General features: G+C 43.1%; 1 protein-coding gene across 2 annotated transcripts in view; it reads left to right on the top strand.

Moving 5' to 3' along the window:
• Positions 1-25,858, top strand: part of GALNT7 (polypeptide N-acetylgalactosaminyltransferase 7) — a 66,901-nt gene that overhangs the window by 12,122 nt on the left and 28,921 nt on the right. For both annotated transcript variants that reach the window (XM_021718604.1, XM_021718605.1), the window contains exon 2: positions 21,699-21,865. In XM_021718604.1, coding sequence (XP_021574279.1) covers positions 21,699-21,865 — 167 coding nt within the window. The remainder of the gene's footprint in view (positions 1-21,698; positions 21,866-25,858) is intronic.

Here is a 25,858-nt window from a genome sequence, read left to right as displayed (position 1 = left end):
AAATCAAAACCCAGGATCAAGGGCTGTGGAGAAAGATCTGAGAATTTAAGGGCACATTCTGAGACCTGGCCATGCCCAGCTGTCGCTTTAACAGAAAGGGCTGTGAAGGCTTCAGTCACCACTAAGGATACTACTTCTCCCGCGAGCCGGGAGCTCCCTCCAGAGCCCAGACAGCAAGGCTGCCGCATGGGTCCCCGTGCAGGGAAGGTCAGTAAGGCTGACTTCTCCAAAGGAAAGGCTTTGAAGGACAGAAGAACTCTCTCCTAAAAATGTCTTCTGAAGGCTGTGCAAACCACAGCTACTCAGGAAGGCAGCATTGAGTATTCAGGTTTAAATCAAATGCAGAGAAACATCTGTCTTCTAGGCAGACAATGGTAGGACCTTGGCTGGCTCTTGGCTTCAAATCTTCTGTCCTGGGAGACCTCGTTTCTGTCTGTACAGTCACACGCTGGACACCCGGCTGTTGAGAGGAGGGGTGGCATTCACAGGGTGTGTACCACAGACCTGGGACTGGAGTCCTGTTTTCACTAGTGTATGTGACTGTCGGGAAGATTTCTCAGTCACTCTGGGTGGGTTTGAGCTGAGTCTTCCAATTCTGTATAATGAACTCTGTGCAGTGATAGCTTCTCTCCCTGTGTTTCTGTTGCAGCAGCTGAAGAAGACAGAGGTCCTCAGTCAGTGACAGGCAGTATGGTGGCATCACGGTCCGTGTGTTGGCCATCTACTGTGTGTCTGGCAGTCTGCTGGCGTTTTTAATATACTGTCTCTCGTTCTTATAACCACACTGAAACGGTTTATTTTCAGACAATGGAAGTGAGGTCCAGAGAAGCAGAAAACTTGCAGGTCACATAACTAGAAGATGGTACACACCTTGTTGCGTTGTTAGTGATGCTGACCAGCCCCCATGGGGGTCACACTCCAGTGTGCTATAAGACTTGAGCTTTCTAAAGAGAAACACAGAGAAAGTTAGAAAAAGGCCAAAGTCAGAGGCTTTGGATCTCACGGTACAGCATTTTTCCTGTCTCCAAGACAGGGCTTCTGCATCTTGGCTCTGTTGACATTTGGTCAGACAATTCTTGGTTGTGGAGCCATCCTGTGTATTGCAGAGTGTTTAGTTAGCAACATCTATGGCATCTACCCACTGGATGCCAGGAGCACCCCCCCACCCCCGGCTGTGACAACCAAGCCTCCAGACCTGCCACGTGTCCTCTGGGGAGCAAAACCGCCTGCTCAGGAATTGCTGCTCTAAAGACATCAGGGCGATATTGTGGAGGGGAGTGGAACAAGGGAAAGGACAGCGGCAGATTCAGAGTGTTGAGGGGAGGGTTGGGGCAGATGGACGGAATGGGGCCAGTAGACAGAAGGCCTGTCCTGGGGAAGATGGAGGTATTCGCTCGAAGGGGAGCATTCCGCAAAGGGTGCAGGCTGAGTCCATGGTGCTGCAGTCATGATATCTCTCTTCATCTTTCATTTTTTTTAATGCAAATACCAGGAGTGAACTGGAGGGAGCTGTCCTTTTTTTCACTATTAAAAATTTATGTAAGACCCAATCCTGCGCTTTCTCTAGCATCCCCTTCGGCCTATGGTGATCGCTGATGGCATTTTCAGAATTTGGTGCATATCTTTTCAAACTTTATCCCAAGTTATTAAACCCATTCCTCCCTTGAATTGTCTCCCCTCTTTCCATTTCTTTTCTTTTTAATTAGAAGAATCGCTAATATCTGTGGGAGAAATTATTCTAAAGTAACAAGAAAAATATTGATAATGCTTATGTTATTAACCTTTGAAGATAACCCAGGACCACAGTAAGAAATGGACTCATAAGCATTATAGTCACATATCATCAGCAAGTACCAGAATAAATTATAACAAGGTAAAACACATAACAATACTGTAAGCCCCCACTTAACCCTTCAATGGGTTCTTGGAAACTATGACTTTAAGCCAAATGATGTACAACAAACCAGCTTTACCATTGTTATTGACTACTAAAGAAAAACACTAAGCTTTCAAAGAATTAAAGTAAGTTTCATTTAGAGTCTTGCTGAGGACTGTAGACTAAGGCCTATAGTGTGGGAGCAGTCCTCTCTGACTATTTTAATATGGTATTTTAGTTTAGAGTTTGTATATAGGTGGTGAAGATGTAATGTAAGTTTGGGTGTAAGGGCATATCTGGTTATAGAGGTATAATCATTAATTTTGTCAGATGTTATTTTATTAGATTTTGTTTGTTTGTTTGAGTAGGGGTCTTACTCTTTTGCCGAGGCTGGAGTGCAGTGGCATGATCACAGCTCACCACAACCATGACCTTTTGGGCTTAGGTGATCCTCCCGCCTCAACCTCCCAAGCAGCTGGGACTACAGGTGTGCACCACTACAACCAACTAATTTTTTAAAATTTTTTTGGTAGAGACAAGGTCTGACTATGTTGCCCAGGGCTGATCTTAATCTCCTGGACTCAAGCAGTCTTCCTGCCTTGGCCTCCCAAAGTGCTGGGATTACAGGTGTGAGCTACCGTGCCCAGATCAGGTCTCATTTTATGTATAGGAAAAGGCAAGGACTAGGGTCATTTAAGGAATGTAGTGACTTAGGCAAGAGGTATGGGAGGTTGTGTGTTTTATTTTGTTTTATGTTTAAAGTTTTTTTTTTTTAGAGAATCATACATCATCACAGAGTCAGGGGCTTTATGAAATTATGTTAACAAGTAGAAGTGAGTATGTCTTATGCTGGTTATTTGGCTTCACAATATAAGCAAGAGTGAAGTTCCTACTGCATACTTCTGATCACAAAAATATCACCATGCTTCTAAATAAAGACCACAACACTCCTAATATTAAACATTGAAATAAATGTGAGTTACATGTACGTTTAAGAAAGATTAATAAAAACAAGTAAGATAATTATTTACCCACTTATTCCAGTTCAGAGTTCCAGGTGGCGGGAGCCCATCCTGGTGGCTCGGTGCAAAGTGGACACCCTCCCTGCACAGGATGCCACCCATGCAGGTGCACTCACACACACCCACACTCACCCACACTGGGACTGTGTAGATACACCAGGTCCCCCTCTTGAGCACAGCTTTGGGATGAAACTTAAGGACCCAGAGAAAACCCATGCAGACATGGGGAGAAACTGCAGACCAAACAGATGGAATCAATTTTTTTTTCCTCATCAACATTATAACAAAATGACGTTGAACATAACGGTGTTACTCAGGGACATACTCTACACCTATTTAACAGCTTGGCTTGTTACGTTTCTCCAACTTTTGGGTCTCATGCCCCCTTTACACACTTAAAACAATTAAGCATCCCAAATTATTAAATAACTTGAAATTTAAAATTTGAAAATATTTTTCTTCAAAATAAAAAATAAAACATAAAAATTCTCAAAATAAGAAAATAATAAGAGTGGCATTGTCTTGGATTTTTATCAACTTCTTTAACATCTGACTCACAGAAGACACCGAGTTCCAGCGTTTACCTCTGCGCCCAGTCTTTGCCCTTGTGTCGTTTTGGCTAAAGTAGAGGAGGAAAATCTGCCTCACTCAGATGAGTCACCGCAAAGGGGAGGAGTGTTTTAATAGCTTTTCCAGGTAGTTGTGGATATTCTCTTTTGAAACCATAACTACAAGTCGTAGTTTTTAAGAAAGTAGTTGCCATGTAGAATCTGAAACCATATAAATGAGGCTTTAACACTGTTGTTAGTCTTCCTTGCACTTTAATGGGGTATTTTTCCCTGGCATGACGTTGTAACATTATGTGTCGGTTGTTTGGAAAATATTGGTTTCCCAAGTGATGCAGATCTTTCTTCTTTTGAAATTGTTTTATTTTATTTTTATTTTAGAGTCTTTGGGTACAATTAGAGATTTACTACCTAAGTAGACTGCATGCAGGTGAAGTTTGGCTTCTAGCTGCCCCCCCCCCAGTGGACCAGGTACCCAATGTGTTGCCACATGACCCCTATCCCTCCTCCTTCCCTTCCTCCCCTAACAGTGACAAGCATCTGCCAATCCCGCCCTTGTGCTAATGGGACTAGTGTTCAGGGCCTGCTTGTGAGTGAGAACATGCAGTGTTTAACTCTTTGTTTTGTGATAGTTCTTTAGAATGATGGTCTCCAGCTGTATCCAAGTTGCTGCAGAGCTCATGAAAGTTTTGTCTTTCTTTATGGCTGCATAAAATTCCATCGTGTATATGTACCACATTTTTTTAAATCCAGTCCACCAAGTAATGCAGATTTTTCAAATGCTGACAGTTTTATTATATAATAACAACAACACATTTGTTAGTATCACCATCAATCTCATCAGAAAAGGCTTAACTCGTGAGAGATTGTCATATTTCCAAATTTCTAAGTTTTGCCTGATAGCTCAAGTTGTATCATTGGCAACATATGATATCAGTTGTTTTCCCTGAGGGGACAGGCTCCCTTCACTAATGTTCTCAAAAATACCAAATAACCAATTCTCAATGACCATAGTTTATTCACTGTTTTTTTTTCAAGTGAAAATGACATTCTGTTAAAAAATCAGGCTGGGCATGAGGGCTCACGCCTATAATCCCAGCACTTTGAGAGGCTGAGGTGGGAGGATTGCTTGAGCCCAGGAGTTCATGACCAGCCTAGTCACATGGGGAGACTGCCTGGCGTGGTAGCATGTGCCTGTAGTCCCAGCTACTCAGAAGACTGAGGCAGGAGGATCACCTGAACCTAGAAGGTCAAGGCTGCAGTAGGGTGTTATTGTGCCACTGCCCTCCAGTCTGCGTGACAGAGTGAGACGCTGACTCAAAAAAAAATTACAGACTCTGATTCAGCTTGCAGCTCCGTCTCACAGGTGCTTTCCCTTCAGACGATGTCATGCTTCAATGTGTAACCCAAGGCTTTTAGGCATTCTTCCCATTTTGTCTACCAGAGTGTTAAGAAGGCATGTACTCAAGGAATTTAATAAAATTAGCAAATTTTCATCAAAGAAGACTTACTGCTTCACCACAGACCTTCAGTGTGGGTGGCATTTATTTATTCTAGGGTATAGCCATGAGGGGTCCCATGAACAGTTACCCCTAGTGCTACTGCCTCAGTCTGTGCTGCGGTCCCAGAGGTTTGACCCTTTACTTTAATACCATCAGTGTAAATATCAACACGGTAAAAAGATAACAAGGTCTTTATATTATCATCAAAGTAATTTTTACCCAACCAAACTCCTGAAAGGGTCTTGTGGACCCCACGGACCTATGGGTCATGCTTTGAAAACCTCTGTTTTAGGCCTTAGAAGGAACTAGGTGAATAATATTGAGTCTCTTCAGAAAAAAAAAAGTATCATCATCAGTCTTCCAGCTTGAGCAATGTCAAATACAATGTGATTTTATGAAGTTAAATTAGATCTCTTACAGCTGATTGGTGATTTCACTAGAGTCTGTGGTTAGCAGTGATTTTGATAATTAAGATGCTTACTTAATCCAAAATTGTCTTGAGCTCTATTTTAATTAACTGATAAAGAAGAGCTTGATTTTATATTGCAAAAGTGCAGTAACATCTGCAAAAAGGATAGATGACCTGACAGCATGAAATCCTCTCTCTACTAATTACTTAGGTCTGTTGGATAAAATAACAGCAAAGCATGGTCAGCTTTAATATTCCTGGGACCAAAATGGTTTTAAATGGTATAATGTAACTGGTTTCCAAATTGGAAGAAGTAATTTACCATTATCATAATAATTAAAATTAAAGGAACTTAAGGGGGCAAATGAATGAAAATCTAGGGATTCAAAGTTCAACAATTTATTAATTGGGTACTTCATTATAGTATCAATATTTTGTAGTGATTGCTTTCGGAATCTCAGGAATTCGTAACAGGGTGCCCAAAAATCATCCATATTTCCTAAAGTCTGGAGATAGTGCTAGGTTAAATATCAATATATTATACAAACACATCATAAGAAGATCAATGGCATTTACATGATAAAAACCTTTGGTCAGACATTATTCTGATGACTTAAGTTCTAAACTGCTAGCTCATATGTTTGGGATGTCTACAGAGATATTCTGGGCCAACCTTTAGCAAATTGCTAGACATAAAAGGGCATTTTATAATAGTTAGTGTTTATATAGACAAAGCAATCAAGTTTTGAAGTTCAAGTTAGTCTTTGGACTCAGTTTTCAATATGAAAATATAGCAACTTGAGAACATATTTCCATTTTTCCATCTCACTCATTCTTTCATGTTCAAAAGAAAAATATCTGCTCTATGATACCTGGTGGTCAGAGGAGCATATTGTTTATATCCTGATGATTATCAGACTTGAAGCAGATTCACAGTGAAATCAGAAGCATTCACTCAAAGCCGATACTAAGTAACTAGCTAAGACCTAGCCTGGGCAACTTGGCAAGACCTTGTCTCTACAATAAATCTAAAAATTAGCTGGGCATGTGGCATATGCCTGTTATTCCAACCGCTTCAAGACTGAGGCAGAAGGCTCTCCTGAGCCCAGCAACTCAAGGCTGCGGTGGCCATGAGTGTGCCACTGCACTCCAGCCTGGGCAACAGAATAAGACTCCAACTCAAAACAAATAAGCAAATGAAAAAACAACAAAAAAAATGAAAACATGAGTGGTTATGATGCCAGAAAAAATGTTATAAGACAAAGCCAACCCTATGAGGTGATGAACTGAGTCTTATTTTCCACATCAGTGCCCACCATAAAGCATCACGTGTGGGTCGACACACTTGAGGTGCTGGACCTTGTGTCTCTGTCCTGGTGTTGTGTGAGTCCTGGGAGCACACAGCAAGACCAGGTAGGGTATTGCCCAGTTTATCTGTAAAAGAAGGGAGTTGTCAGCGTTTATCACTTGGTTTAGCCACAGAATCATCTCTTCAAATGACCTCCAGGTGACACTGTGCTTTTCTCCTTGGCAACTTCTTGAAATCCCCGGGTACCTCCAACCAGCTTGGAAGCCACTGGTCTAGATGTCTTCCAAGGTCTCTCCCATTTTTATACTGATTTTTTCTGTGTTTCTGCATGCCCCCTGGGTTCCACAGTGTTTCTCTAGATACAAAACTATGTAGAACCAGCCAGCAAGCAGCTGGCATGCAGCTGTCATCACTCAGGCCACGCCATGCCTTCTGTTTCTGTGTTGCCGCTTCCTGCGTCCTGGAAGGGCTGAGGACCCGTCAGTGCCTGGGCTGCTGCCAGGTGTGACCGCTCTTTCTGGACAGTAACAATAGATGGGTGTCTGTGAATGTGGCTGTGCATGACCCGTGCAGAGACAAGAGGTTTGGTTCCAGTGCTTGGAGCAGGGTACACTGCTTGGCAGGCTTACCCCTGGTGTCCAGCGCTCCATGCTGCACCCACCCAGGCAGAGCGGGCCCTGGCCGCTGCCAGGACCAGGCTCATCTGTCTCTGGTTTCCCCAGGAGCAGGCAAGGGGCCAGCATGGATTAGCTGGAAGACAACCAGCCATTTTATATAGCCAAGCCCAACCCTGCCGGCTTGCCAGGATATGATCCAGTTATGAGAATGCCTCCTGTTAGACTCTGTGCTGGCTCCAGGGGCGGAGGAAGCCCAGCTTGCTGTACAAACCAAGCAGTGACCCTTCCAGAGGCGTATACTGTCGATGAATGTTAGTGTTCTTTCCCATGATCTATACACTTTCAGGATTTTTAGAACATAGAGATGTAGTCTTGTTCCAAAGACTCATTGCCCCCACACTTCCCTATGCCTCAGCCTCACCAGCCTTCATATGTGGCAACAGGCCGTGGCATGGTCGGCGTCTGCCCAGCACGTGGTCAGCAGCAAGACATGCCTTTACAGCAGGCACCGGGGGACAAGCACTTCTCTCTCCCCTCCCTTTCTTCTCTACCTTCTCCCTCTCCGCCTCTACCTTCTTTCTCTCTCTCTCTCTCTCCTCCCCCTCTCTCTGCTGTCTCTTCTCTCTTTCCTCTCTCTCTCCCCTCTTACCCTCCTCCTACTGTTCTTATGGCAGCTTCCTGCTGTTTTCAAGCTACACTTTTTTTTTTTTTTTTTTGAGTTGGAGTCTCACTCGGTCGCCCAGACTGAAGTGCAGTGGCTGCTCCCGGCCACCGCAGCCTCGATCTGCCGGGCTCCGGCGATCCTTCCGCCTTAGCCTTCTGAGTAACCGGAACTACAGGTGCGCGCTGCCATGCCCGGCTGATTTATTTATTTATTTATTGTAGAGATGAGGTCTCGCTGCCCAGGCGGGTCTCAAACCCGTGGGCTCAGGCAATCTGTTCACCTCAGCCTCCCAAAGGCGCGGGATTACAGGCTGAGCCACCGAGCCCGGCTCAAGGTACACTTTTTTATCCAAAGCATCCCCGAAAATTTTACTGAGTGCTTCTGACTTTACCCTCACTTTCTTAATGACTCTTGGTTAAAGTCCTAGTTTCCAAGCATAATTGTTTTCAAAGCATACATCCAATTTTAAGTGAGAGGATGTGATTCCCTTTCTCTTTTATACCTTGCCAGTTACTTTGGCAGCCAGGAGCATTTGCCCAGAAGTTGGAACTTCCTCTACCCATTGTGCCCCCCTTTATGGGAGACCGTACAAACGTGGGCAAGGTTTATAGCTGACCTTTCGGAACTGTCCTCATTGGTGGAACGTAAATTCTGTGCTTATACATCTTGATATTCAGTCAGTTCCCTCTGATCTCGATGGTTAAGTTGTATAAAGTCACCGCGAACACCGAATTAGCAATATTGAACTGTTGTTCCTAGGGGACACACCGGGGTAGGGTCCAGCAAGCTTCTGGTCACAACATTTCCATAACTGGTCAATACATAACCCTGTTTTATGCATATTTCTATGGAGAACCCTGTTTTACGCACATTTGTATGGAAAGCCACCTTATTTTACAGGTAGTTGACTAACATTGCACTCAGGGCCACTGGCCCAGAACACAGCTCATCTAACTTGGGTGTTCTCCATGAGGCCAGCACAACCTTCTCGTGCTCAGGAATGCTAGATGGCACTTTGACACTATCCTTGGGGCTGTTTTAAGCTGCAAAATCACCAATGAAAAGCACAAAAGTGAGAAAAACCTGGCACCGAATAGACTGCATATAGGACACGTTTTCTCTATGGGAGGGGAAACCAGCAGATTGCCGCCTAGTGTCTGCCTGTGGTACACACCAACGGTCACCCACATATGTGCATGTGGAAGCAGTAAGGACCCGGCTGCGTTTTTGTAGGCTTGAGTTTTATAGGCTCCGGTTAGCCACAGAGATATGTACTATGTTGTTGATGGGCAAAATACCCAATACCCCTCGTGAGTCAACTCAAGTTCTCAGTAGCACTGAAAATGGTAACTCTAATAGAACACATTTTTGTACCTGTTCATTTATGCCAAACATAAAATCTGATAATGGCTTTTAGAAATGTCAAGACCAAAAAGCATAGAATATGAAGTCTTCCCATTCGAGCAGTGGAAGTTGCCTAGTTGTTATTACATGAACCCCCGTAATCCATCTTTCTGTTCCCTCACCCCTTCGCATTTCCCCCACCTCCTTCAAGAGACGTCTTGCCACTGAAGGGGCTCGGAAGGCATCATGTCAAGGCATGCCAGAGGCCGCTGAAGTCCCTGACCTGAGCAGGACATGAGAAGTTGGAACATTGCTTAGATTCTGTGCTGAAATATCCCATTGATTAGCAGATCTCACCTGGATTTCAGAGGCACTGATGACTTGTACGTGTGGGAGTAGTGTGCTCAAGTGTGCCACCCTTCCTATGCGGTTGGATGCTGGATTGAATCTGCTTAATTTCCTGGTCACTGGTACTGACTCTTTTCAGGAATATTTACTAACTAGATTTTATCTCCCCTCCTCCTCAAGAGAAGTAATTTTTAATTTTTGAATTGGAGTCTCCCTCTGTCAGCCTGGAATGCAGTGCCGTGATCACAGCTCACTGCAGCCTCAACCTCCTGGGCTCAGGCAATCCTCCTACCTCAGCCTCCTGAGCAGCTGGGACTATAGGTATATACCACCACGGCTGGCGAATTTATTTTTACTTACTTTTTATTTTTGTAGAGATGAGGTCTCACTATGTTGCCCAAGCTGGTCTCAAACTCCTGGGCTCAAGCAATCCTCCTACCTCAGCCTCCCAAAGTGCCAAGATTACTGGCATGAGCCATCTGCACCCAGCATAAGAGAAGTAATTTAAACTGTTTCCAAGAAGCAGTTGTGTCTGATTCTTACTTCAGTCTTGATTTCAAAGAAACATGCACCAAAGTCTGATAGATTGTGACCGTGAAGTCCAGCTATACTCACACAGGAAAAGAAATGAAAGGTGTTTGAGAACCCAGAGGTGTGGGCATGACACAAGTGGGTTCACATCCAGTAAGACTAGAGGTTCCTCACCCCAGCTGATCGTGGGGAGATTGCTTACAAAAGTCCTGTGAAGAAAGAGCAAGATGGTACTCATGTGTGCATATTCCTAGAACCTGAAAATGTAGAAAGCTCGTAAAGTGTACTTTGAAGACAGCCACGAGTTTTAACAATTCTGCAGAAGCAGAGCAACTCTTATTGACAACGTGTAAGGATATGAGTACTTTCCCAGGGAAATCTTTGAAATTAAGATGGGAATCATGTGGAGGTAAGTGCAGGGCAAACTTTTTTTTCCCTTTGAGTAGTGACAGTAACCCTTATTACTGCCTCTGCTCCCCAGAATAAAGGGTCACCAGACTGCCAACAACTTAAGAAAAATGAGACACTGGGGAATCAAGGAATTCAATTAGATTCCTCATGGGAAGACTTGAGTTTCCAAGAGTGAAAAAAGGATGCTTTGTTTAGCGACAAGTGTTTTGGAGAATAACATTTTAGGGGGAAAAATTGGTGTTTTGTGTTCCGCTACCTTAGGTATGAGGAAGGGGCCAAAATGTCTTCCTTTTTTATGAAGGCTTTGGTATGAAAGGTCACCAGGAGGTTGGTGCTGTGACACTAATCTAGCAGTCAAAGGCCACTGGGGCAAGCTTTTGGGAAGTGGCTCACCAAAGGAGCACCAGATGACAGAGGCACTGAGACACAGACCAAGTGCATTCAATACACACAGTGCTCTTGGCTGCCATGAAGTGATGACTGCTTTTATGGCTCTACAGGAATTTGAAAGGCACACTGTCTTACTCTTGAGAAGCATAATTGAACCTGTCTTAAAATTCTTTCAGACCGTCTAGGTTTTCTAAGTCTTCTGATAGATTTTCTTTTCCAGCAAAAGGTACAGTTTTTCCATGTCATGAAAAATCTTCTTTTTGAAGTGATGCTCATTAAGCGTATTTGCTCAGTAACGTTTGGAATGTGATGCTGGAACTTAGAAGCACTGGCTCTTGTCTTTGGATTTATAAGCCACCAAATGCTGGCAGCTGCCCCGTGAAGGATTCCTTCCAGCAGAGCTCGTGCCTGTGCTTGTGTTTCCTTTCCCGCAGAAGTGCACAGGCCTCAGCTTCCAGCTGCCCCCACCTTCTGAGAACTGTTCGTCTAACCACTGCTGGGAAGGGCTGCGTCCAAAGATGGAATAGCCAGTAACATCAGGATGGAGGAAACGGGCAGCAGTGCAGAGCGACAGGCCCTTCAGTGTCATTTGCAAATCTTTCCATTATCCTGCTATCGGATTGGAACGAGAATGGGTATAGATAGTAACGCTTAAAAAACATGCCCTTGCTTCTTAGAATAGACGCATTCCAGCAAAGCCATTGACAGAGCAGGCACCAGCGTTCCATGTGATTCTGTTAGTAAGGTGGCATGCTTGTTCCAGGGACAGCCTTGATGTGCTCATCTGTATAAGAAAAGAGGTGTCAATATCGATCTCTTGCCCCAGAGGTTTGCCGATTCAGCAGCTGCCAGAGAAATGCTCTGCTCACTTGTAGTTATCTTAAGAAGCAATTTTATTTTTAACCCTTTTGGAAAAAAAGGAAAGATGTTTGTTTACATGGAATATTTAAAAGGCCAGGTGTGGTGGTTCACACCTGTAATCTCAATGCTTTGAGAGGCCAAGGTGGGAGAATCATTTGAGGCCAGGAGTTTGAAACCAGCCTGGGCAATGTAGTGAGACACTGACCGTCTTTAACAAAATTTAAAAGTTAACCAGGTGTGGTAGTGCGTCCCTGTAGTCTCAGCTACTCGGGAGGCTGGAGCGGAAGGATCACGTGAGTCTAGGAGGTCGAGGCCGTAGTGACTCGTGATCGTGCCACTGCACTCCAGCCTGAGCAACAGTGAGAGCCTGTCTCTAAAAGAAAAAAAGAGAATCTTTAAAAGGAGGAAAAAAAATCACCGATATTTCTATCAGCCAGATAGTATTTTTTTTAAGATGAGGTTTTCATTATTTCATAAATACCATTAAAACTTTTTTTTCTTTACTCATTTTTAAAATTTTGGGCATTTAGTCATTCCCAGTTACTCATGATTATAAACAATGCTGTGAGGAACAAGCTTGTGGCTCAGTCTCTGTGAACTCACCATTGATAATCTAAGAGAACAAACTCATGGAATCACTAGGAAGAGATGGACGACTGTCTTCTTTTCTTGGTGGTGGTCAGTCAATTTTGGAGTCCCCCTGGGCTGCCCACCCACTCTCTGTTCCTATGCCTTTCCCTCGTACACAGATTTGCCTGTCCCTTTCCTTTGATTCTTTTCTTTCCCTCTTGGTAGTGGTCTCCCCTGCAGGTGGGCTGTCAACTGAGAAATCCAGGGACTCTTGGAGAAAATGCATCTGATAGACACTGTTTCAAGGTGATAGCCACAGCTCACTTGTCATACTTGCATGTGTTAAGTCCTTGGGGTTGCTGAACTGAAATGGTTTTCAAAATTTTGTTTTGAGATGTCCTGGTCTTTACCTTCTTCTGCATGAGAACCACATACCCTCTCGGTTCTTAAAATCCCATCCCATTTTTGAGCCGTGGGCCATTGGATAGCTAACTTCAACCCACTCTTGGTGACTTGTTAGCCTCAGAAGGATTTGATTTTCTGGACCATGGCAATGCAGCAGTGATGTAAGAGAGAAGTAAAGATAACTCTATTAATGCCAGAAATGAGGTAGACTGCTTTAATGGTTTTTTTTGAAATAGTATTACCAAATTTTCTCCTTCACAATATTTATTAAACATCTCCTACGTATCAATTATGTTATATGCTAAGCTAACTGCTTGGTTTCCTAATATCTTTAACAACATAAATGACTAAACATAGCTAATATATTCTTATTAGTCCTAGAAGTTGCCCATTCTGTGAATTAATAAACGCTAACTGTTGTACGTTACATACTTTCTTTTCCACGTTTTAAATCAGAGGTTTATGGTTGAGAGAGCCTTCAAAAAACGACCTAACAAATCTCATTTTGCTCTAGGGACATTCGTATCAATCAATGTTTAGGGCTCCTGTAAGTAAATATTATACCTTATCTCGATAACCCCTGCAACAGCTAACAATTGCCTCTTGGGAAATTATTGACTTGCCCCAGCCTAAAGTAACAGCTACCTCTAGCACACGTGTACCCCGTCGGTCACTAACAGTGTCGACATGTGCTGTTGGAGATGCAAGCCTTCTGTAAGGTTGATGTAGCGCCCTGCTTGTAATTAGAGTACCTTGAGAAGGCACATCATCACTTGCGGAGCCATGAAACATCGAATAGAAGATGACTCAGTAAACATTTTAAGGAATGTTTGTAAAGTGTGATTTCCAAATCTGTGTTGAACTTAAATTCCCAACGTGTTCTCTGCACAACCGTTTTTACTGTCTTGCACATTGGTCCAATGCCACTGGTCTCCATTGAAGCCTTCATAAGAGGCAGCCCAGTGAGACTCATTACTGCATCTTCCATAAGGAGGCCCCTGTTTAAAAAAAAAAAAAAAAGCCCATCTGGTCTTCACACCAAGAATATTGCACTTCTTCTGAACAACTGGTTTGTTAAACGCAGACCTGACCATGTTTTCATGCTAGAAAACTCAGGCCAAGCCGTGGCTTACTCACAAGAAGTCTCTCAGCAGCGGGGTAGGGAATGTGTCCCACTCATCATGTTGTGCAGCTCAGGGGTGCTATTTAGACGTGTTCATTGCCAGTTGGGCCCCAGAGCTGTGCATGCAAGAGGACTTGGCTCTCTATTGTACACATTTACAACCTCATTCTTGGCCAGGTGCAATGGCTCACGCCTGTAATCCCAACACTTTGGGAAGCCAAGGTGGGAGGATTGCTTGAGTCCAGAAGTTCAAAACCAGCCTGGGCAGCAAAGTGAGACCTCATCTCTACCAAAAAAAATTTTTTAAATTAGCCAGGCATGGTGGCTCGTGCCTGTAGCCTCTGCTACTGAGGGGGCTGAGGCCCAGGAGGTCAAGGCTGTGGTGAGCTGCCAGCATGTCACTCCCCTCCCCTCCGTCCAGACTGGGCATAAAAAAAATTAAAATTAAAAACCTCACTTTGGTTCCTTAATATTTCCCTCATTCTTTCTTTATCCATCTTTTTTTCCCTCCTATTTTTAACCTTTCTGATAATGTTTTGCTCCGTGTGTCTTTGTAAGCTGCCCGAAGTCCTTTGGGGAATAAAGTGCAGGACGAATTAATAACTCAGTCAAAGATGCAAGCCTTTATTTGCTCAGACTTGGGTAGTGTCTGCTTGTCCATGCATGGTACCCAGTGTTGGTCAGTCCTCCTGCGGCTTCTGCTCAGATAGACTGGTGTTTGGTACACTGTGCTTCTAGGACACAGAATGTGGCATGTGAACTTCATATTTGGAATGAGCGTCCAATATGACTGTAGACATATGGCACACACTGTGAAATATTCTTTTTCCCTTTCCCAGGGAGTTTTGAAGAATTGTACAAGAACATATGTCCAGTCCTAGGACTCCCTGCCAGATTTTTTTCCCTAAATTGTGGTTTGAGATTTCAAATCATTAACTGGACACATCTGTCCGAGTATGTTTTCTTTTTCAAAAGGAGAAAATTTGAAAACAGTTACCCAACAGACATAGCTCAATGTTCCTCATTTTCCCAAACATGTTTACTATCCACAACCCTTAAACTCAAGCAGATGTCCTCTGAGCTGTGTGAGGTCACTCTGTTAGTGACTGTGCCGTCCCTGGGTAGTGGGTGAAAATAGGAATTCCTTTTCCTATTTGTTTGTTTGTTTGTTTTGAGTTGGAATCTCACTCTGTCACCCAGACTGGAGTGCAGTGGCCGCTCCCGGCCACTGCAGCCTCGACCTGCTGGGCTCCAGCGGTCCTTCCGCCTCAGCCTTCCGAGTCCGGAACTACAGGTGTGTGCTACCACACCCAGCTAATTTTTTTTTATTTATTATAGAGATGAGGTCTCGCTGCCCAGGCGGGTCTCGACCCCGCGGGCTCGGGCAATCCACTCACCTCAGCCTCCCAAAGGCACGGGATTACAGGCTGAGCCACCGAGCCCGGCTCCTATTTGTTTTTTAGCCACATATTTGTGTGGAATTCTTAGTAATCTTATAGTTAGGTTTAGGGAAAGAACCTTAGAGTCAAAGGATTCATTTTTAAATCTCGCCCCTGTTACTAACCTGTGACTTTGAATGAATCACATAACATAGAAGAGCCTTGGTTTCCTCGTGTAGAATGAAGAATGATAATAATGACTGCCCTTCTTACCTGTCACAGGGTCACTGTGGCACGCAGTTGAGATCGTTCGCATGGAAGTGCTTTGAAAACTGTAAGAGCTGTTAGAACTGTGATCCCGCAGTCTGGGATGAAATGAGATCACAGTAACTAATAGCAAACCGGCTCAAACACCGTCTCCTCTGCAAAAATTTCAGCTCCCTCAGATTCTTCACTGCTTGTCTGAGCGTCGGCTGGGGATGTGGGTCACACCCAGGAAGCCTCCTCTTGGATTCCTCACAGGCCGTATATCCCTTCTGCGTGGCTGACTGCAAGGGTCTCTCCTCTGCTGCCCAGGCAGCCGGGGCGCCCCAATTCCATGACTGGAGCCCCTGATAACCCCCAGTGTCCCCAGGGAAATAGTCTCCCCGGGGACACTGCCAGCTGTGAGTTCCTCGCTCTGTGCTACTCAGGTGTGTCAGTATGGAGAGCAAGCTCCTCTCACCTAGACGGCTTAGGAAACAAGGAAAAGAGAAGTCGGGGGTGGCTGAGTCGAGGTGGTCTCTAAAATCCTACTACGTCCCCAGAGTCCATGCACGCTGTTCAAGGCAGAGCCTGGATGCTGCATGGTCCCACGACAGTGCAGTCTTACAACTCTGGCTGTTCTGGAGCTGTGAATTCGAACCAGACAGTGACTGCGAGTGATGATCGCTGGCAGCTGAGCTCTGGGTGGGGAACAAGGGAAGAAAGGTGACATCATGGCTGATGCGTGGACAGCTGTGTCCTCTGGCTGTGGGAGTGCCAGGAAACCAGCTACCTCAGAGAAGCTGGAAATAAACACAACTGCAAGCTTTTTGGTGAACCATGGTTCAGAGGAGGCCACCATGGGCTGGGCAGACAGCAGGGGTGCTCTGTGATGCAAACCCATAAAGCAGTGGTGGCTACGGGCTCTCCGTGCAGCTCCAGCCTCAGGATGCAGCCATGGTGAGCTGGGGGTTTCTGGGCCTGTCGTGCTTCTCTGCTAAAAATGGCCCCCTTTCTTCCAACCCATGGGTTATTTGAACAGGAAATATTAAAATAATTCTGTGCATCTCAACTCTCTTCCTCGGAGAACAAAATCTGTCCCAGGAGAAGTTTAGATGCAGCAACCTGGCTAGAACTGGGAGTCCTTGTCTTAAAGCCCTGCTCACATGGCACATACGTGTTTTGTTTAGATTGAGCTGGCTGGGAGAGGCGGGCCTGCTGGGATTGCAGGCATGGTGCGCTCCAGCCACCGAGGGCCTGCCCTCATATTTGCCCTGGTGTCCCGCCTTCCAGCTGGGACCAACAACACTTGCCAAAGCCGGGATCATAGTTAACAACAGCCACACTTTCTCAATTACCCGGTGCCATCTTGAAAGGTGATTCATTTGAAATACCTTTGCTGACTTAACCAGTAATTCTGTGCTCATTGATTTTTACTTTCAACCCCAAATAGGGCAGAAGTTCAGTTCCCCTTTTCATTAATGTTGAATTCATTAATAAAGAAATGGATGATGTTCTGTAATATAGTTCAACACTTGAAGAAAAGAGTATTCCCAGAAAAAAGTCTGTGGAATCAAATCAACAAATATGTATTGAGTGTTGACATAATACATGAAAATGCTGTGCTGGCCAAGAGCAGACCTTCTGAGGGTTAGTTTTGTTGATATTTTCATCTTGCAGATGATAAGGAGGAATCAGTTCTATTATTACAGACTTAACTTTGACTTTCAAGGGAGGATTGGTTGACGAGAGCATTGGGGAACATATTTTAGAAAGAACTAGGTTATCTTAGGGTTTCCAGTAGCCAAGGAGAAGAATACAAACTTTTCAAGGAATTGTGGTAGAGTTTGAGAAAAATGACGAAATAAAAAACAAACTATAACCTGAATTTTATTGTGCCTAGTGAAAAGAAAGAATATGCAGTATTACCAAGAAGAAAGGAGTCCACATGGGGGTTAGAATAAGAGAGCCAAAGGAAAGATGTGATCATGGTACCCCCAGCTGTCCCAGAGGGGTCCCGAATCGGCCAAGGTGAATTTAGTCTGTTCAGCACACCCTGTAGTAGAGGAGGATGCATGGAGCTTTTCCAAACTAAGGCGCCAGCCATTAAAGCAGATTCTGCATTCACCTGGCAGCCTTGTGATTATAATCAGAATTTGCAGGAAGAGTTTCCAGTCACATGAAAATCTGTTTGGTTTTTTTTTATTTCAAGCCAATATTTTATATATCAGTTTCTTGTTTGGTTAGCATATGTAATTCTCTTAAGCTCAGTTTTGTGTTTTTATAAAACTATTTTTAAGACCTACCAAGTAATACGGCTTCTATCTCCAGCTCATGTTTTTATAACTTTAAAAACCATAGAGGAAGATCTCCAATAATCTCAAATTTTAAGAAAAGATAGAGCTTTTCACTGACTTTTAATCAACCGATCGGTAAACCAAAATGTCCCAAAATGTCAAGAGTAGCGTGTGAGACATGGATTATTTGCCCAGAAGCAAATCTGTTTAACTAGCTTAAGCTAAAAAATAAAAGTGTGGGGAGAAACTCCTTGCTGAGAGGATACAGGCATATCCCATAGAAGCCAAGACCCAGAAGTACACGTGATGGTTGTGGGAGACTCATAAGTAGAAATTGAGAACCTTCTCAAAAGAAGACACTCAAGCGGCCCACACACATGAAAAAAAATGCTCCATATCACTAATCATCGGGGAAATGCAAATTAAAACCACAATGAGATATCACCTCACACCAGTCAGAATGACTGTTACTATAGACTCAAAGAACAACAGATGTTGGCACGCCTGCAGAGAAAAGGCAACACTCATCCACTGTTGGTGGGATTGTAAATAGTTCAACCTCTCTGGAAAACAGTATGGAGAATTCTTAAAGAACTAGAAATTGGATTACCATTTAACCCAGCAATCCCACTGCTATGTATTTATTCAAAAGAAAAGAAATCAGTATATACAAAAGATACCTGTACTCGTGTGTTCATTCAGAATAGCAAACTCATGGAACCAGCCATGTAATGAACATGCATGTGTCTACCCTGAATCTAAAATTACAATGGGGAGAAAAGGTCAAGAGCCCAAGTCACATGCTCCATCTCTGGAAGTTCGTGAACCCTTATCTCCACTTCTTTCTCTTTCCACCTCTCCGTGAAAATAACTGCCTGGCCCTTGGCCTTAGAGTGCAAGAGCCTAGGAAAACCAGCTAGCATCTTGGAAGCTCCAAGTCCAGAGAGATGGACTCAGATTGGCCCAGCTGAGATGCATTCACCACTGGTCCCTTCTGCTGGCCGAGGGATGACGTCACATGGTTGCTTCTCCTTGGGAACTCTGGTTTGAGGAGGTTCTTGGAGAAGAGGACCTCAGAAACAGGGCAGCTTTCAGAGAAGCAGGAGCCATTCCAGAGGTGTGTCCCAGGTGGCGTCTGCAAAGGCAACCAAAACAGTGGTTTTAAAAGTGGAATAAAGTAATGAAAAGCAAGGAGTGGGCAGTTTATTTGTTTTTTTGTTGTTTCCTTTTTCTTTTCTTCTTAGCCATCGGCAAGAGTGATTCCTGCATTGCAAGTTTTATAACAATCATCTCTTAAGAGTGCCTTGATTTTTCAAGGTCTTTAAAGTCTCTTACAACACCAGATGAGGACCCTGTCAGATGAGTCTGAGAGGAAGTGCTGTGATCTAGAGGTGTTAGGGAGAGATTTTAGAGAACTGGAGGTGGGAAATCACTTTATATTTTCCAAAGGGAAGAGAGAAAATTTGGTTCTGGGAGCATGACATCAATGCACTGAAGAAAATATTCAAAAATATTATCTCCAAAGCAATTCAAGAATTAATGATGGAGCCATGCCATGTGCTAGCTGCCAGGAACGTGATGCTGGGCTGCTAGGTGAGGCTCCTTCCCAAGTGAACTCACAGACCTGAGCATTTGGGAAGGAAGATTCCCGTGCAAGGCATGGGGATACTTGCATAAAGATGGACAGTGTTTGTAGGATCAACTGAAATGCCCATCAATGAGGAAATGATTAAATAGATTAGAGATTATACTGTGGAATATTATACAGCATTAAAAAGAGCAGGATAGGTCTATATACACACATGGAAGAAGAATCTATGTGGACTAATTTGAGTGTGTTGTATATATTTACAGACGCGTGCATAAATACAAAAATCTAGAAACATATCAGGGAGGTATTACTGGTGACTTTCTCTAGGGGGTGCGACTTGACACCTACGAGGGGACATTCCTCTTGCACAGAAGAGGGTAGCACAAGCTCCATGGGGTAGCAGGAGGTGGAAAATTTGGAGGCACCAAGACTATGGAACGACCAAAACTGTGGAGGGAGTGAGGGAGGGAGCATTCACCCCCATCTTATAAACTTCCGTGTTGTTTGAATTTTGGACAACAAGCTGCGCATTACTTTGGCAATTACTTATTTTTCTATGAGCTAAGAAAGGTAGATTTATTAAAGAGAAGATACATTCAGAAGGGCACCATGGGCAGGACAGCAGCAAGAGTGTCTGCCACCTGCTGCACTTTTGTAATTCTTAAGAGAAAGAATATAAGAAAAGAGAGAGAAATATCCACCAAGAGCTGTTACTGCACACAATCTAGTTGACATTTTTTGGATTATTATTTCTAAACTGTACAGGGCTGAGAGGATGTGGACAAACTGCACCGCACACTCTGTTCCAGCTCTCCTGCCTCTGTCCTTCAAGAATGCAGGGCCGGGAGGTCCCCAGGACAACGAAGGCATCTCGCCCACCCCCTCCCCACTTCAGTCCTTCTATGCTCTCACTCCCTCTTGCCTGTTTCCCCAATCTCTTGCCTTAGAGACCAGCTAGTCCCAAATCTCCATCCGTGTTTTAAATGTTTCCACCAATTCTGGTGTCTGTTGTAAATCCACACTGCTGTCTTTCCCACCCGTTAGAGTCAGAGGAAGAAGAATGTTTTCAGACTCCATCTGGGTTACAGTTTGTTTGGGGATTATTATCCCTAACCATGTAAAATTAGACACACCTCATTCTGCCACCTCAGTTTCTCTCCAGAAACACTTCTCACATCTTCCCACAAGATGCATTTCTCCATGGCTGTATTTTTAAATTTATTCTGGAAGAGCGTTGGGCTCCTCCCAACTCTGGGATACTTGAAAGCCCTTTCTAGAATCTTGCATTCATGACTCCTGAGCCTTCCTGGCTCCTGGGTCTTTCTTAGGCCTCTTTTGGGGTTTTCCCCATTCAGGAAGAGGATCCTGGCAACTTTACTCCTGCTACAGTTGGTGCAAATAGTTTTGTGTAGAACAGCCTTTTTGAGCCAATCCAGCGTCTCTAAACAATATCAGAACTTTGTTTTCATAGTAAAATTGTGGGTGCCTGCTGTGTGTCCCAGGTCAGCCTGTTTGATTTTTTTTTTCCTGAATATTCTGACCACATAGGACAGCTTTTGAGCACAGTAACATAATGGTTTATTTACAGCAAGTGAAATAAATCTCTTACACCAAAAGCTCATTTCAAAAGGAAAATAAACTGAGATCTAGGTCCTGAAAAAAACAACGGGTAGCTGTAAATACTATCTTAAGTGTCCTCAGCATAAATTCATAAATTAGTTCTTTTTCATCACAAAATGAGCACTGGTCATGAAGTAGCTTAATCTAGAATGACTTTATCTCATAGCAGCTTCTGTCTCCTATCTTGTGTTTCTGTTAAATATATTAAAGATTGGGCCAGGCATGGGGGCTTATGCCTATAATCCCAGCACTCTGGGAGGCCAAGAAAGGAGGATCAGTTGAGCCCAGGATTTGAGACCAGTCTCTACAAAAGATAAAAAATTAGCCAGGCATGGTGGCACACACCTGTAGTCTCATCTACATGGGAGGTTGAGGCGAAAGGATCGCTTGAGCCTAGGAGGTCAAAACTACAGCAAACCATGATCATACCACTGCAATCCAGCCTGGGTGACAGAGTGAGACCCTGACTCCAAAAAAAAAAAAAAATTAAAGACTGTATTTTATTCACTTTCCTTAGTTGTGTCAATAATATTTAAGATCAGAAAACATAATCAAGTGAGCTTGTAGCACAACATTATAGATAACCTGTAAATAAATATGATGACATTTTCTTTTTGCAGATGCAAGTATTGGCATTATGATGAGAACCTGCTCACTTCAAGTGTGGTCATCGTCTTCCATAATGAAGGATGGTCAACCCTCATGAGGACGGTCCACAGTGTAATTAAGAGGACTCCGAGGAAATACTTAGCAGAAATTGTGTTGATTGATGACTTCAGCAATAAAGGTAATGGCTAGAGAATTGCTATTTTGTCTGCAAAATAAGTTGATTATGAGTAATTGCAAAAATATGATTTCAAAATAATTAGTTCTTTAAAACGAATCATTAGCATCTGTTGATAGCATCTACTATCAACAAGTTGACACCGTGCCAAGCATTATATGTAAGTTATTTTGTTTGATGCTGACAACAGTCCTTGTAACGGATGTTTCTATTATTTCTACTTTATGCATAAGGCTCAGAGATGGTAAGTAACTTGCCCGCAGTCAGGAGGTAGTAATTAGCAGCTGGATCCAAATCTACAGGCTTACTAGTTAGTGTCTTCAACCTCCGTTGTATACTATACCAGTTCTTTAGGACTGAGATTTTGCAAAAATGTAGTTATAGAGGTAATCTATTGAAAGACTGAAAAGTTGTAATTGCATGTGTATTGCAATGCCACCTGAGGTTCCGGCCATATCTTCAAACTGAAATCCAAAAACCTATTTCATAGCCTGTGTTTTGCATTTGAATGATGATACAAATACAAATTTGACCAGAAACCATGTACTATTTTTGTTATGCTAGAACTCGTCTTCTAAGCTTTATTTTGTTCTATATTTGATTTAGGATACTGAATAAAAGGAAATTATGTTTTTTATTCTTTATAAGAAGCCAGCTATGACAGCATTTAGGAGACATCGGTTAGTCTTGGTTCAACTTGGCAAGAGAGAGATTGAGCAGTGATTTACAGATAAGTGGGTTTCTAAAGTTCACTTTAATTTTTTTCTTTAAATACATTATTGTTAGTTGAACATCTCTTCTTAATGACAGGAATATGAAAAGGAAGATGATGCAATAGCTCAGGCCCTCAGTCAGCATGTGAAGTCAGAATACAACTGTGCTGTTGAAGCCTACACCTGAATATTTATTTATTCCTCTTTGCTTGTCAGAAAACTGAGCTGGAACTTGAAAACTGGCCAGAGAACTTCGACTACTCAATAACAACAGGATGTTTGTGTCTTGGCAAAAAATGTTGGCTGATAATTTTTGTGTACAAGTAGTGATACCACTGAATATATAATATTAGAAGTTAGGACAGAAACGTAGGTAGCATATATATACTGTTCAAAATGGCTTGGGAGAAGGGCTTCCTCTGCAACTTAATTTAGAACTCTTGCAGTTTGAATAAATCTTTGCTGTTTTTGCAAGGACATGACTATAATCTTGAAATTATACACATATGTCAGCTTGAAGAAAAAGAGTCTATTTTTTCCCTTATCTCTATGTAGCTGATCCTTTAAAAAAAAAAAAGAATCGTTTTTTATTATGCTAGAGATGTGTAGCTTTAATGCTTTTAGTCACATCAAATGCATTTAGCTTAGACATCTTATCTTGGTTGCAACTTTCTATGACAGGAATGTTTTCATTAAAAATACTATTTCTGGCTCAAGACAAACATTTGAAAATATGTTTTTAAAGTGAAACTGTTGGTACCAATAATATTTTAGATTTAGAAAAATCTAAAACTTCAAAATACCTTTTCAAAATCCCCTATGACTGTACTAATTTTAAGAACCTCTACATTCTTAACACAAGTAAAAGTTTAGCATATCCTTAAAAAAAAGTGAAGATATGCAGAGAGGTATTTGCCACCCTGAAATAACTGCTTGGCCTAAGAAATGGAAAACAGAATTTTTGACTTGAGATCTTTGTGTGTTTTACTTTAGTCTTTTTGGTGACCACTCCATCTGTTACAAATCTCTCATCTTCCATCTCCTGCAGCACATTTAGAGGGGAACCGGGCAGGTCTGTTTGGTATGCAGACGTGTGAGCCACCCTTGAACAGAAGCACAGAAGACCTTTAATTAGTTTTTCCCATTTCAAAACAGCCTTAAAATCTGTCGGTCCTATCCTGAATAAAATTATACAGTGTTTGGCTAATCTGACTTGAGTGAAAGTTTAGTTCCCCAATATATTCAGAAAATAAAACTTCAGAGTTCATTTTTTTCCTCCCTTCCCTTCTCCTCTCCTCTTCCCACTTTCTTTCTTTCTTTTTTGAGTTGGGGTCTCACTCTGTCACCCAGGCTGGAATGCAGTGACATGATCACAGCTTACCACAGCCTCTACCTCTTGGGTTCAAGCAATCCTCCCACCTCAGCCTCCTGAGTAGCAGAGACTACAGGCACATGCCATCACCCCTGACTAATTTTTTTTATTTTTATTTTTGTCAAGACAAGGTCTTGCTATGTTGCCCAGGCTGGTCTTGAGCTCCTGGACTTAAGTGATCCTCCCCCCTTGGCCTCTCAAAGTGCTGGGATGATAGGCATGAGCCACTGTGCCTGGCCATCATTTTTCTTTTAAAGATAAAACACTTGACTAATACAGAACCTCATGAAGAAGCTTGCCACTCCTAATTCTTGGGTTCTGGAGGTTACAGTGTCCTCTCCCAGTCATGAGCCTCTAGCAGGGCAGGCTCTTCCCCACATGAGTTCAGCACAGGGGGAGGCTGGGTGGGATGGCAAAGACATCCCAGACTCAGTGGCTCCTACACATGTGCCCAGCGGTCCGCCCTGGTCCTGGCTTCCGTGGTCACTATAGGACCCGCCCAAAGCAGTCTCAGCAGACACCCCACATGGGCAGAGTGATGGGAGACATGCCCAGGAGCGCATCACTTATACCGCATGTCATTGGCCACGGCCAGTCACGTGGTCCACCTGTGGTGGCCAGGAAGGAACCATCTGGCTTCTGCAGGGTCCAAGTCCAGGAAAGGCATAGGCTGGACTCACCGGTTCCCCCTTGGGGCCGTGATAACCAGGAATCTGTATTTGCAGAACAGGCCATCAGTTCAATTCTGTCTGTGAAAATAGGTTTAAGATGTGTCTAGGTTGGTATCCAAAACAGCTCCCAGTGGGATTCAGGAAGGCTTTTACAAAATACTTTAGGACTGCACTGGGCTTTAAAAAAGAAGTTAAAAGCCTTAAACAAAACAAAACAAAACAAAAACCCTTAACTCCTTAACTTGGAGGAATAATTACCCAGATTTTCTGGGGGGAAAAATATGATTAAGCACAAGAAATTAATTTATAATACTTATTAAAACTGGTTGCCAAAATAGAACAATTTTTTTTTCCTCCATTTCAAATACTTATGTGTGGGTGTCTTGCTAATAATATACTCTCTAGAATGAGGGAAATATTAAGTGTACAGTCTGATTTGCCCATTCAACCACTAGCTCATCTCTAAATGCAGCAATTATTTTGTGATTGTGGATTCATGGCCACATTTTTAAACAATTTTTGTGTCCTTGAGAAGCATCTTGTAAAGAACTTAGGAGCTTGTTCTGGCTGTGGTGAGTCAATTTCCTGGACTCACAGTGATACAAACAAAAGCTGTTCTCTTACAATGGGAAGCCAAGATGGAAACTGCCAAACATGCCTGGATTTATAACATAAAATTTCCTCTACTAAATTACAAACGTGTATGTGTGTGTATAGATAATAATTAATTATACACACATTTGTTGATGCTTAAGACAAAGAGAAAATGGGATATTGTTATTGTTATCTGCCAACTTGGTAGGAACTATATTCATCACACCAAGATTACAACTTTCAACACTGATTGTGGCTGAAGAAAGAAAGCCTAGAGAAAAGGGTAAAGTAACCGGTACCTACGTGGGTTCCAGTGACACTGTATAATATTAGTAGGCAGTGAGTCTTCAAAAACCCTGAACCCAGTCTTTAATCACAGCACTTTGGGGGCCAAAGCGAATGGATTGCCTGAGCCTGCAGGTTCCAGACCAGCCCAGGCAACTGGGTGATACCCTGTTTCTACAATAAATAAAAAACTAGCTGGGTGTGATAGCACATGCCTGTAGTTCTAGCTACTTGAAAGGCCGAGGCAGAAGGATTGCTGGAGCCCAGCAGGCTGACACTGAGGTGGCCGTGAGTGTGCCACTGCACTCCAGCCTGGGCATCAGAGTGGGACTCCAACTAAAAAAAAAAAAAAAAACCCAAA

The sequence above is a fragment of the Carlito syrichta genome, unplaced genomic scaffold (assembly GCF_000164805.1).
Source record: "Carlito syrichta isolate Samal-C Ts95f unplaced genomic scaffold, Tarsius_syrichta-2.0.1 Scaffold313001, whole genome shotgun sequence".
NCBI lineage: Eukaryota > Metazoa > Chordata > Mammalia > Primates > Tarsiidae > Carlito > Carlito syrichta.
This window is presented reverse-complemented; position numbering and strand designations above follow the sequence as displayed.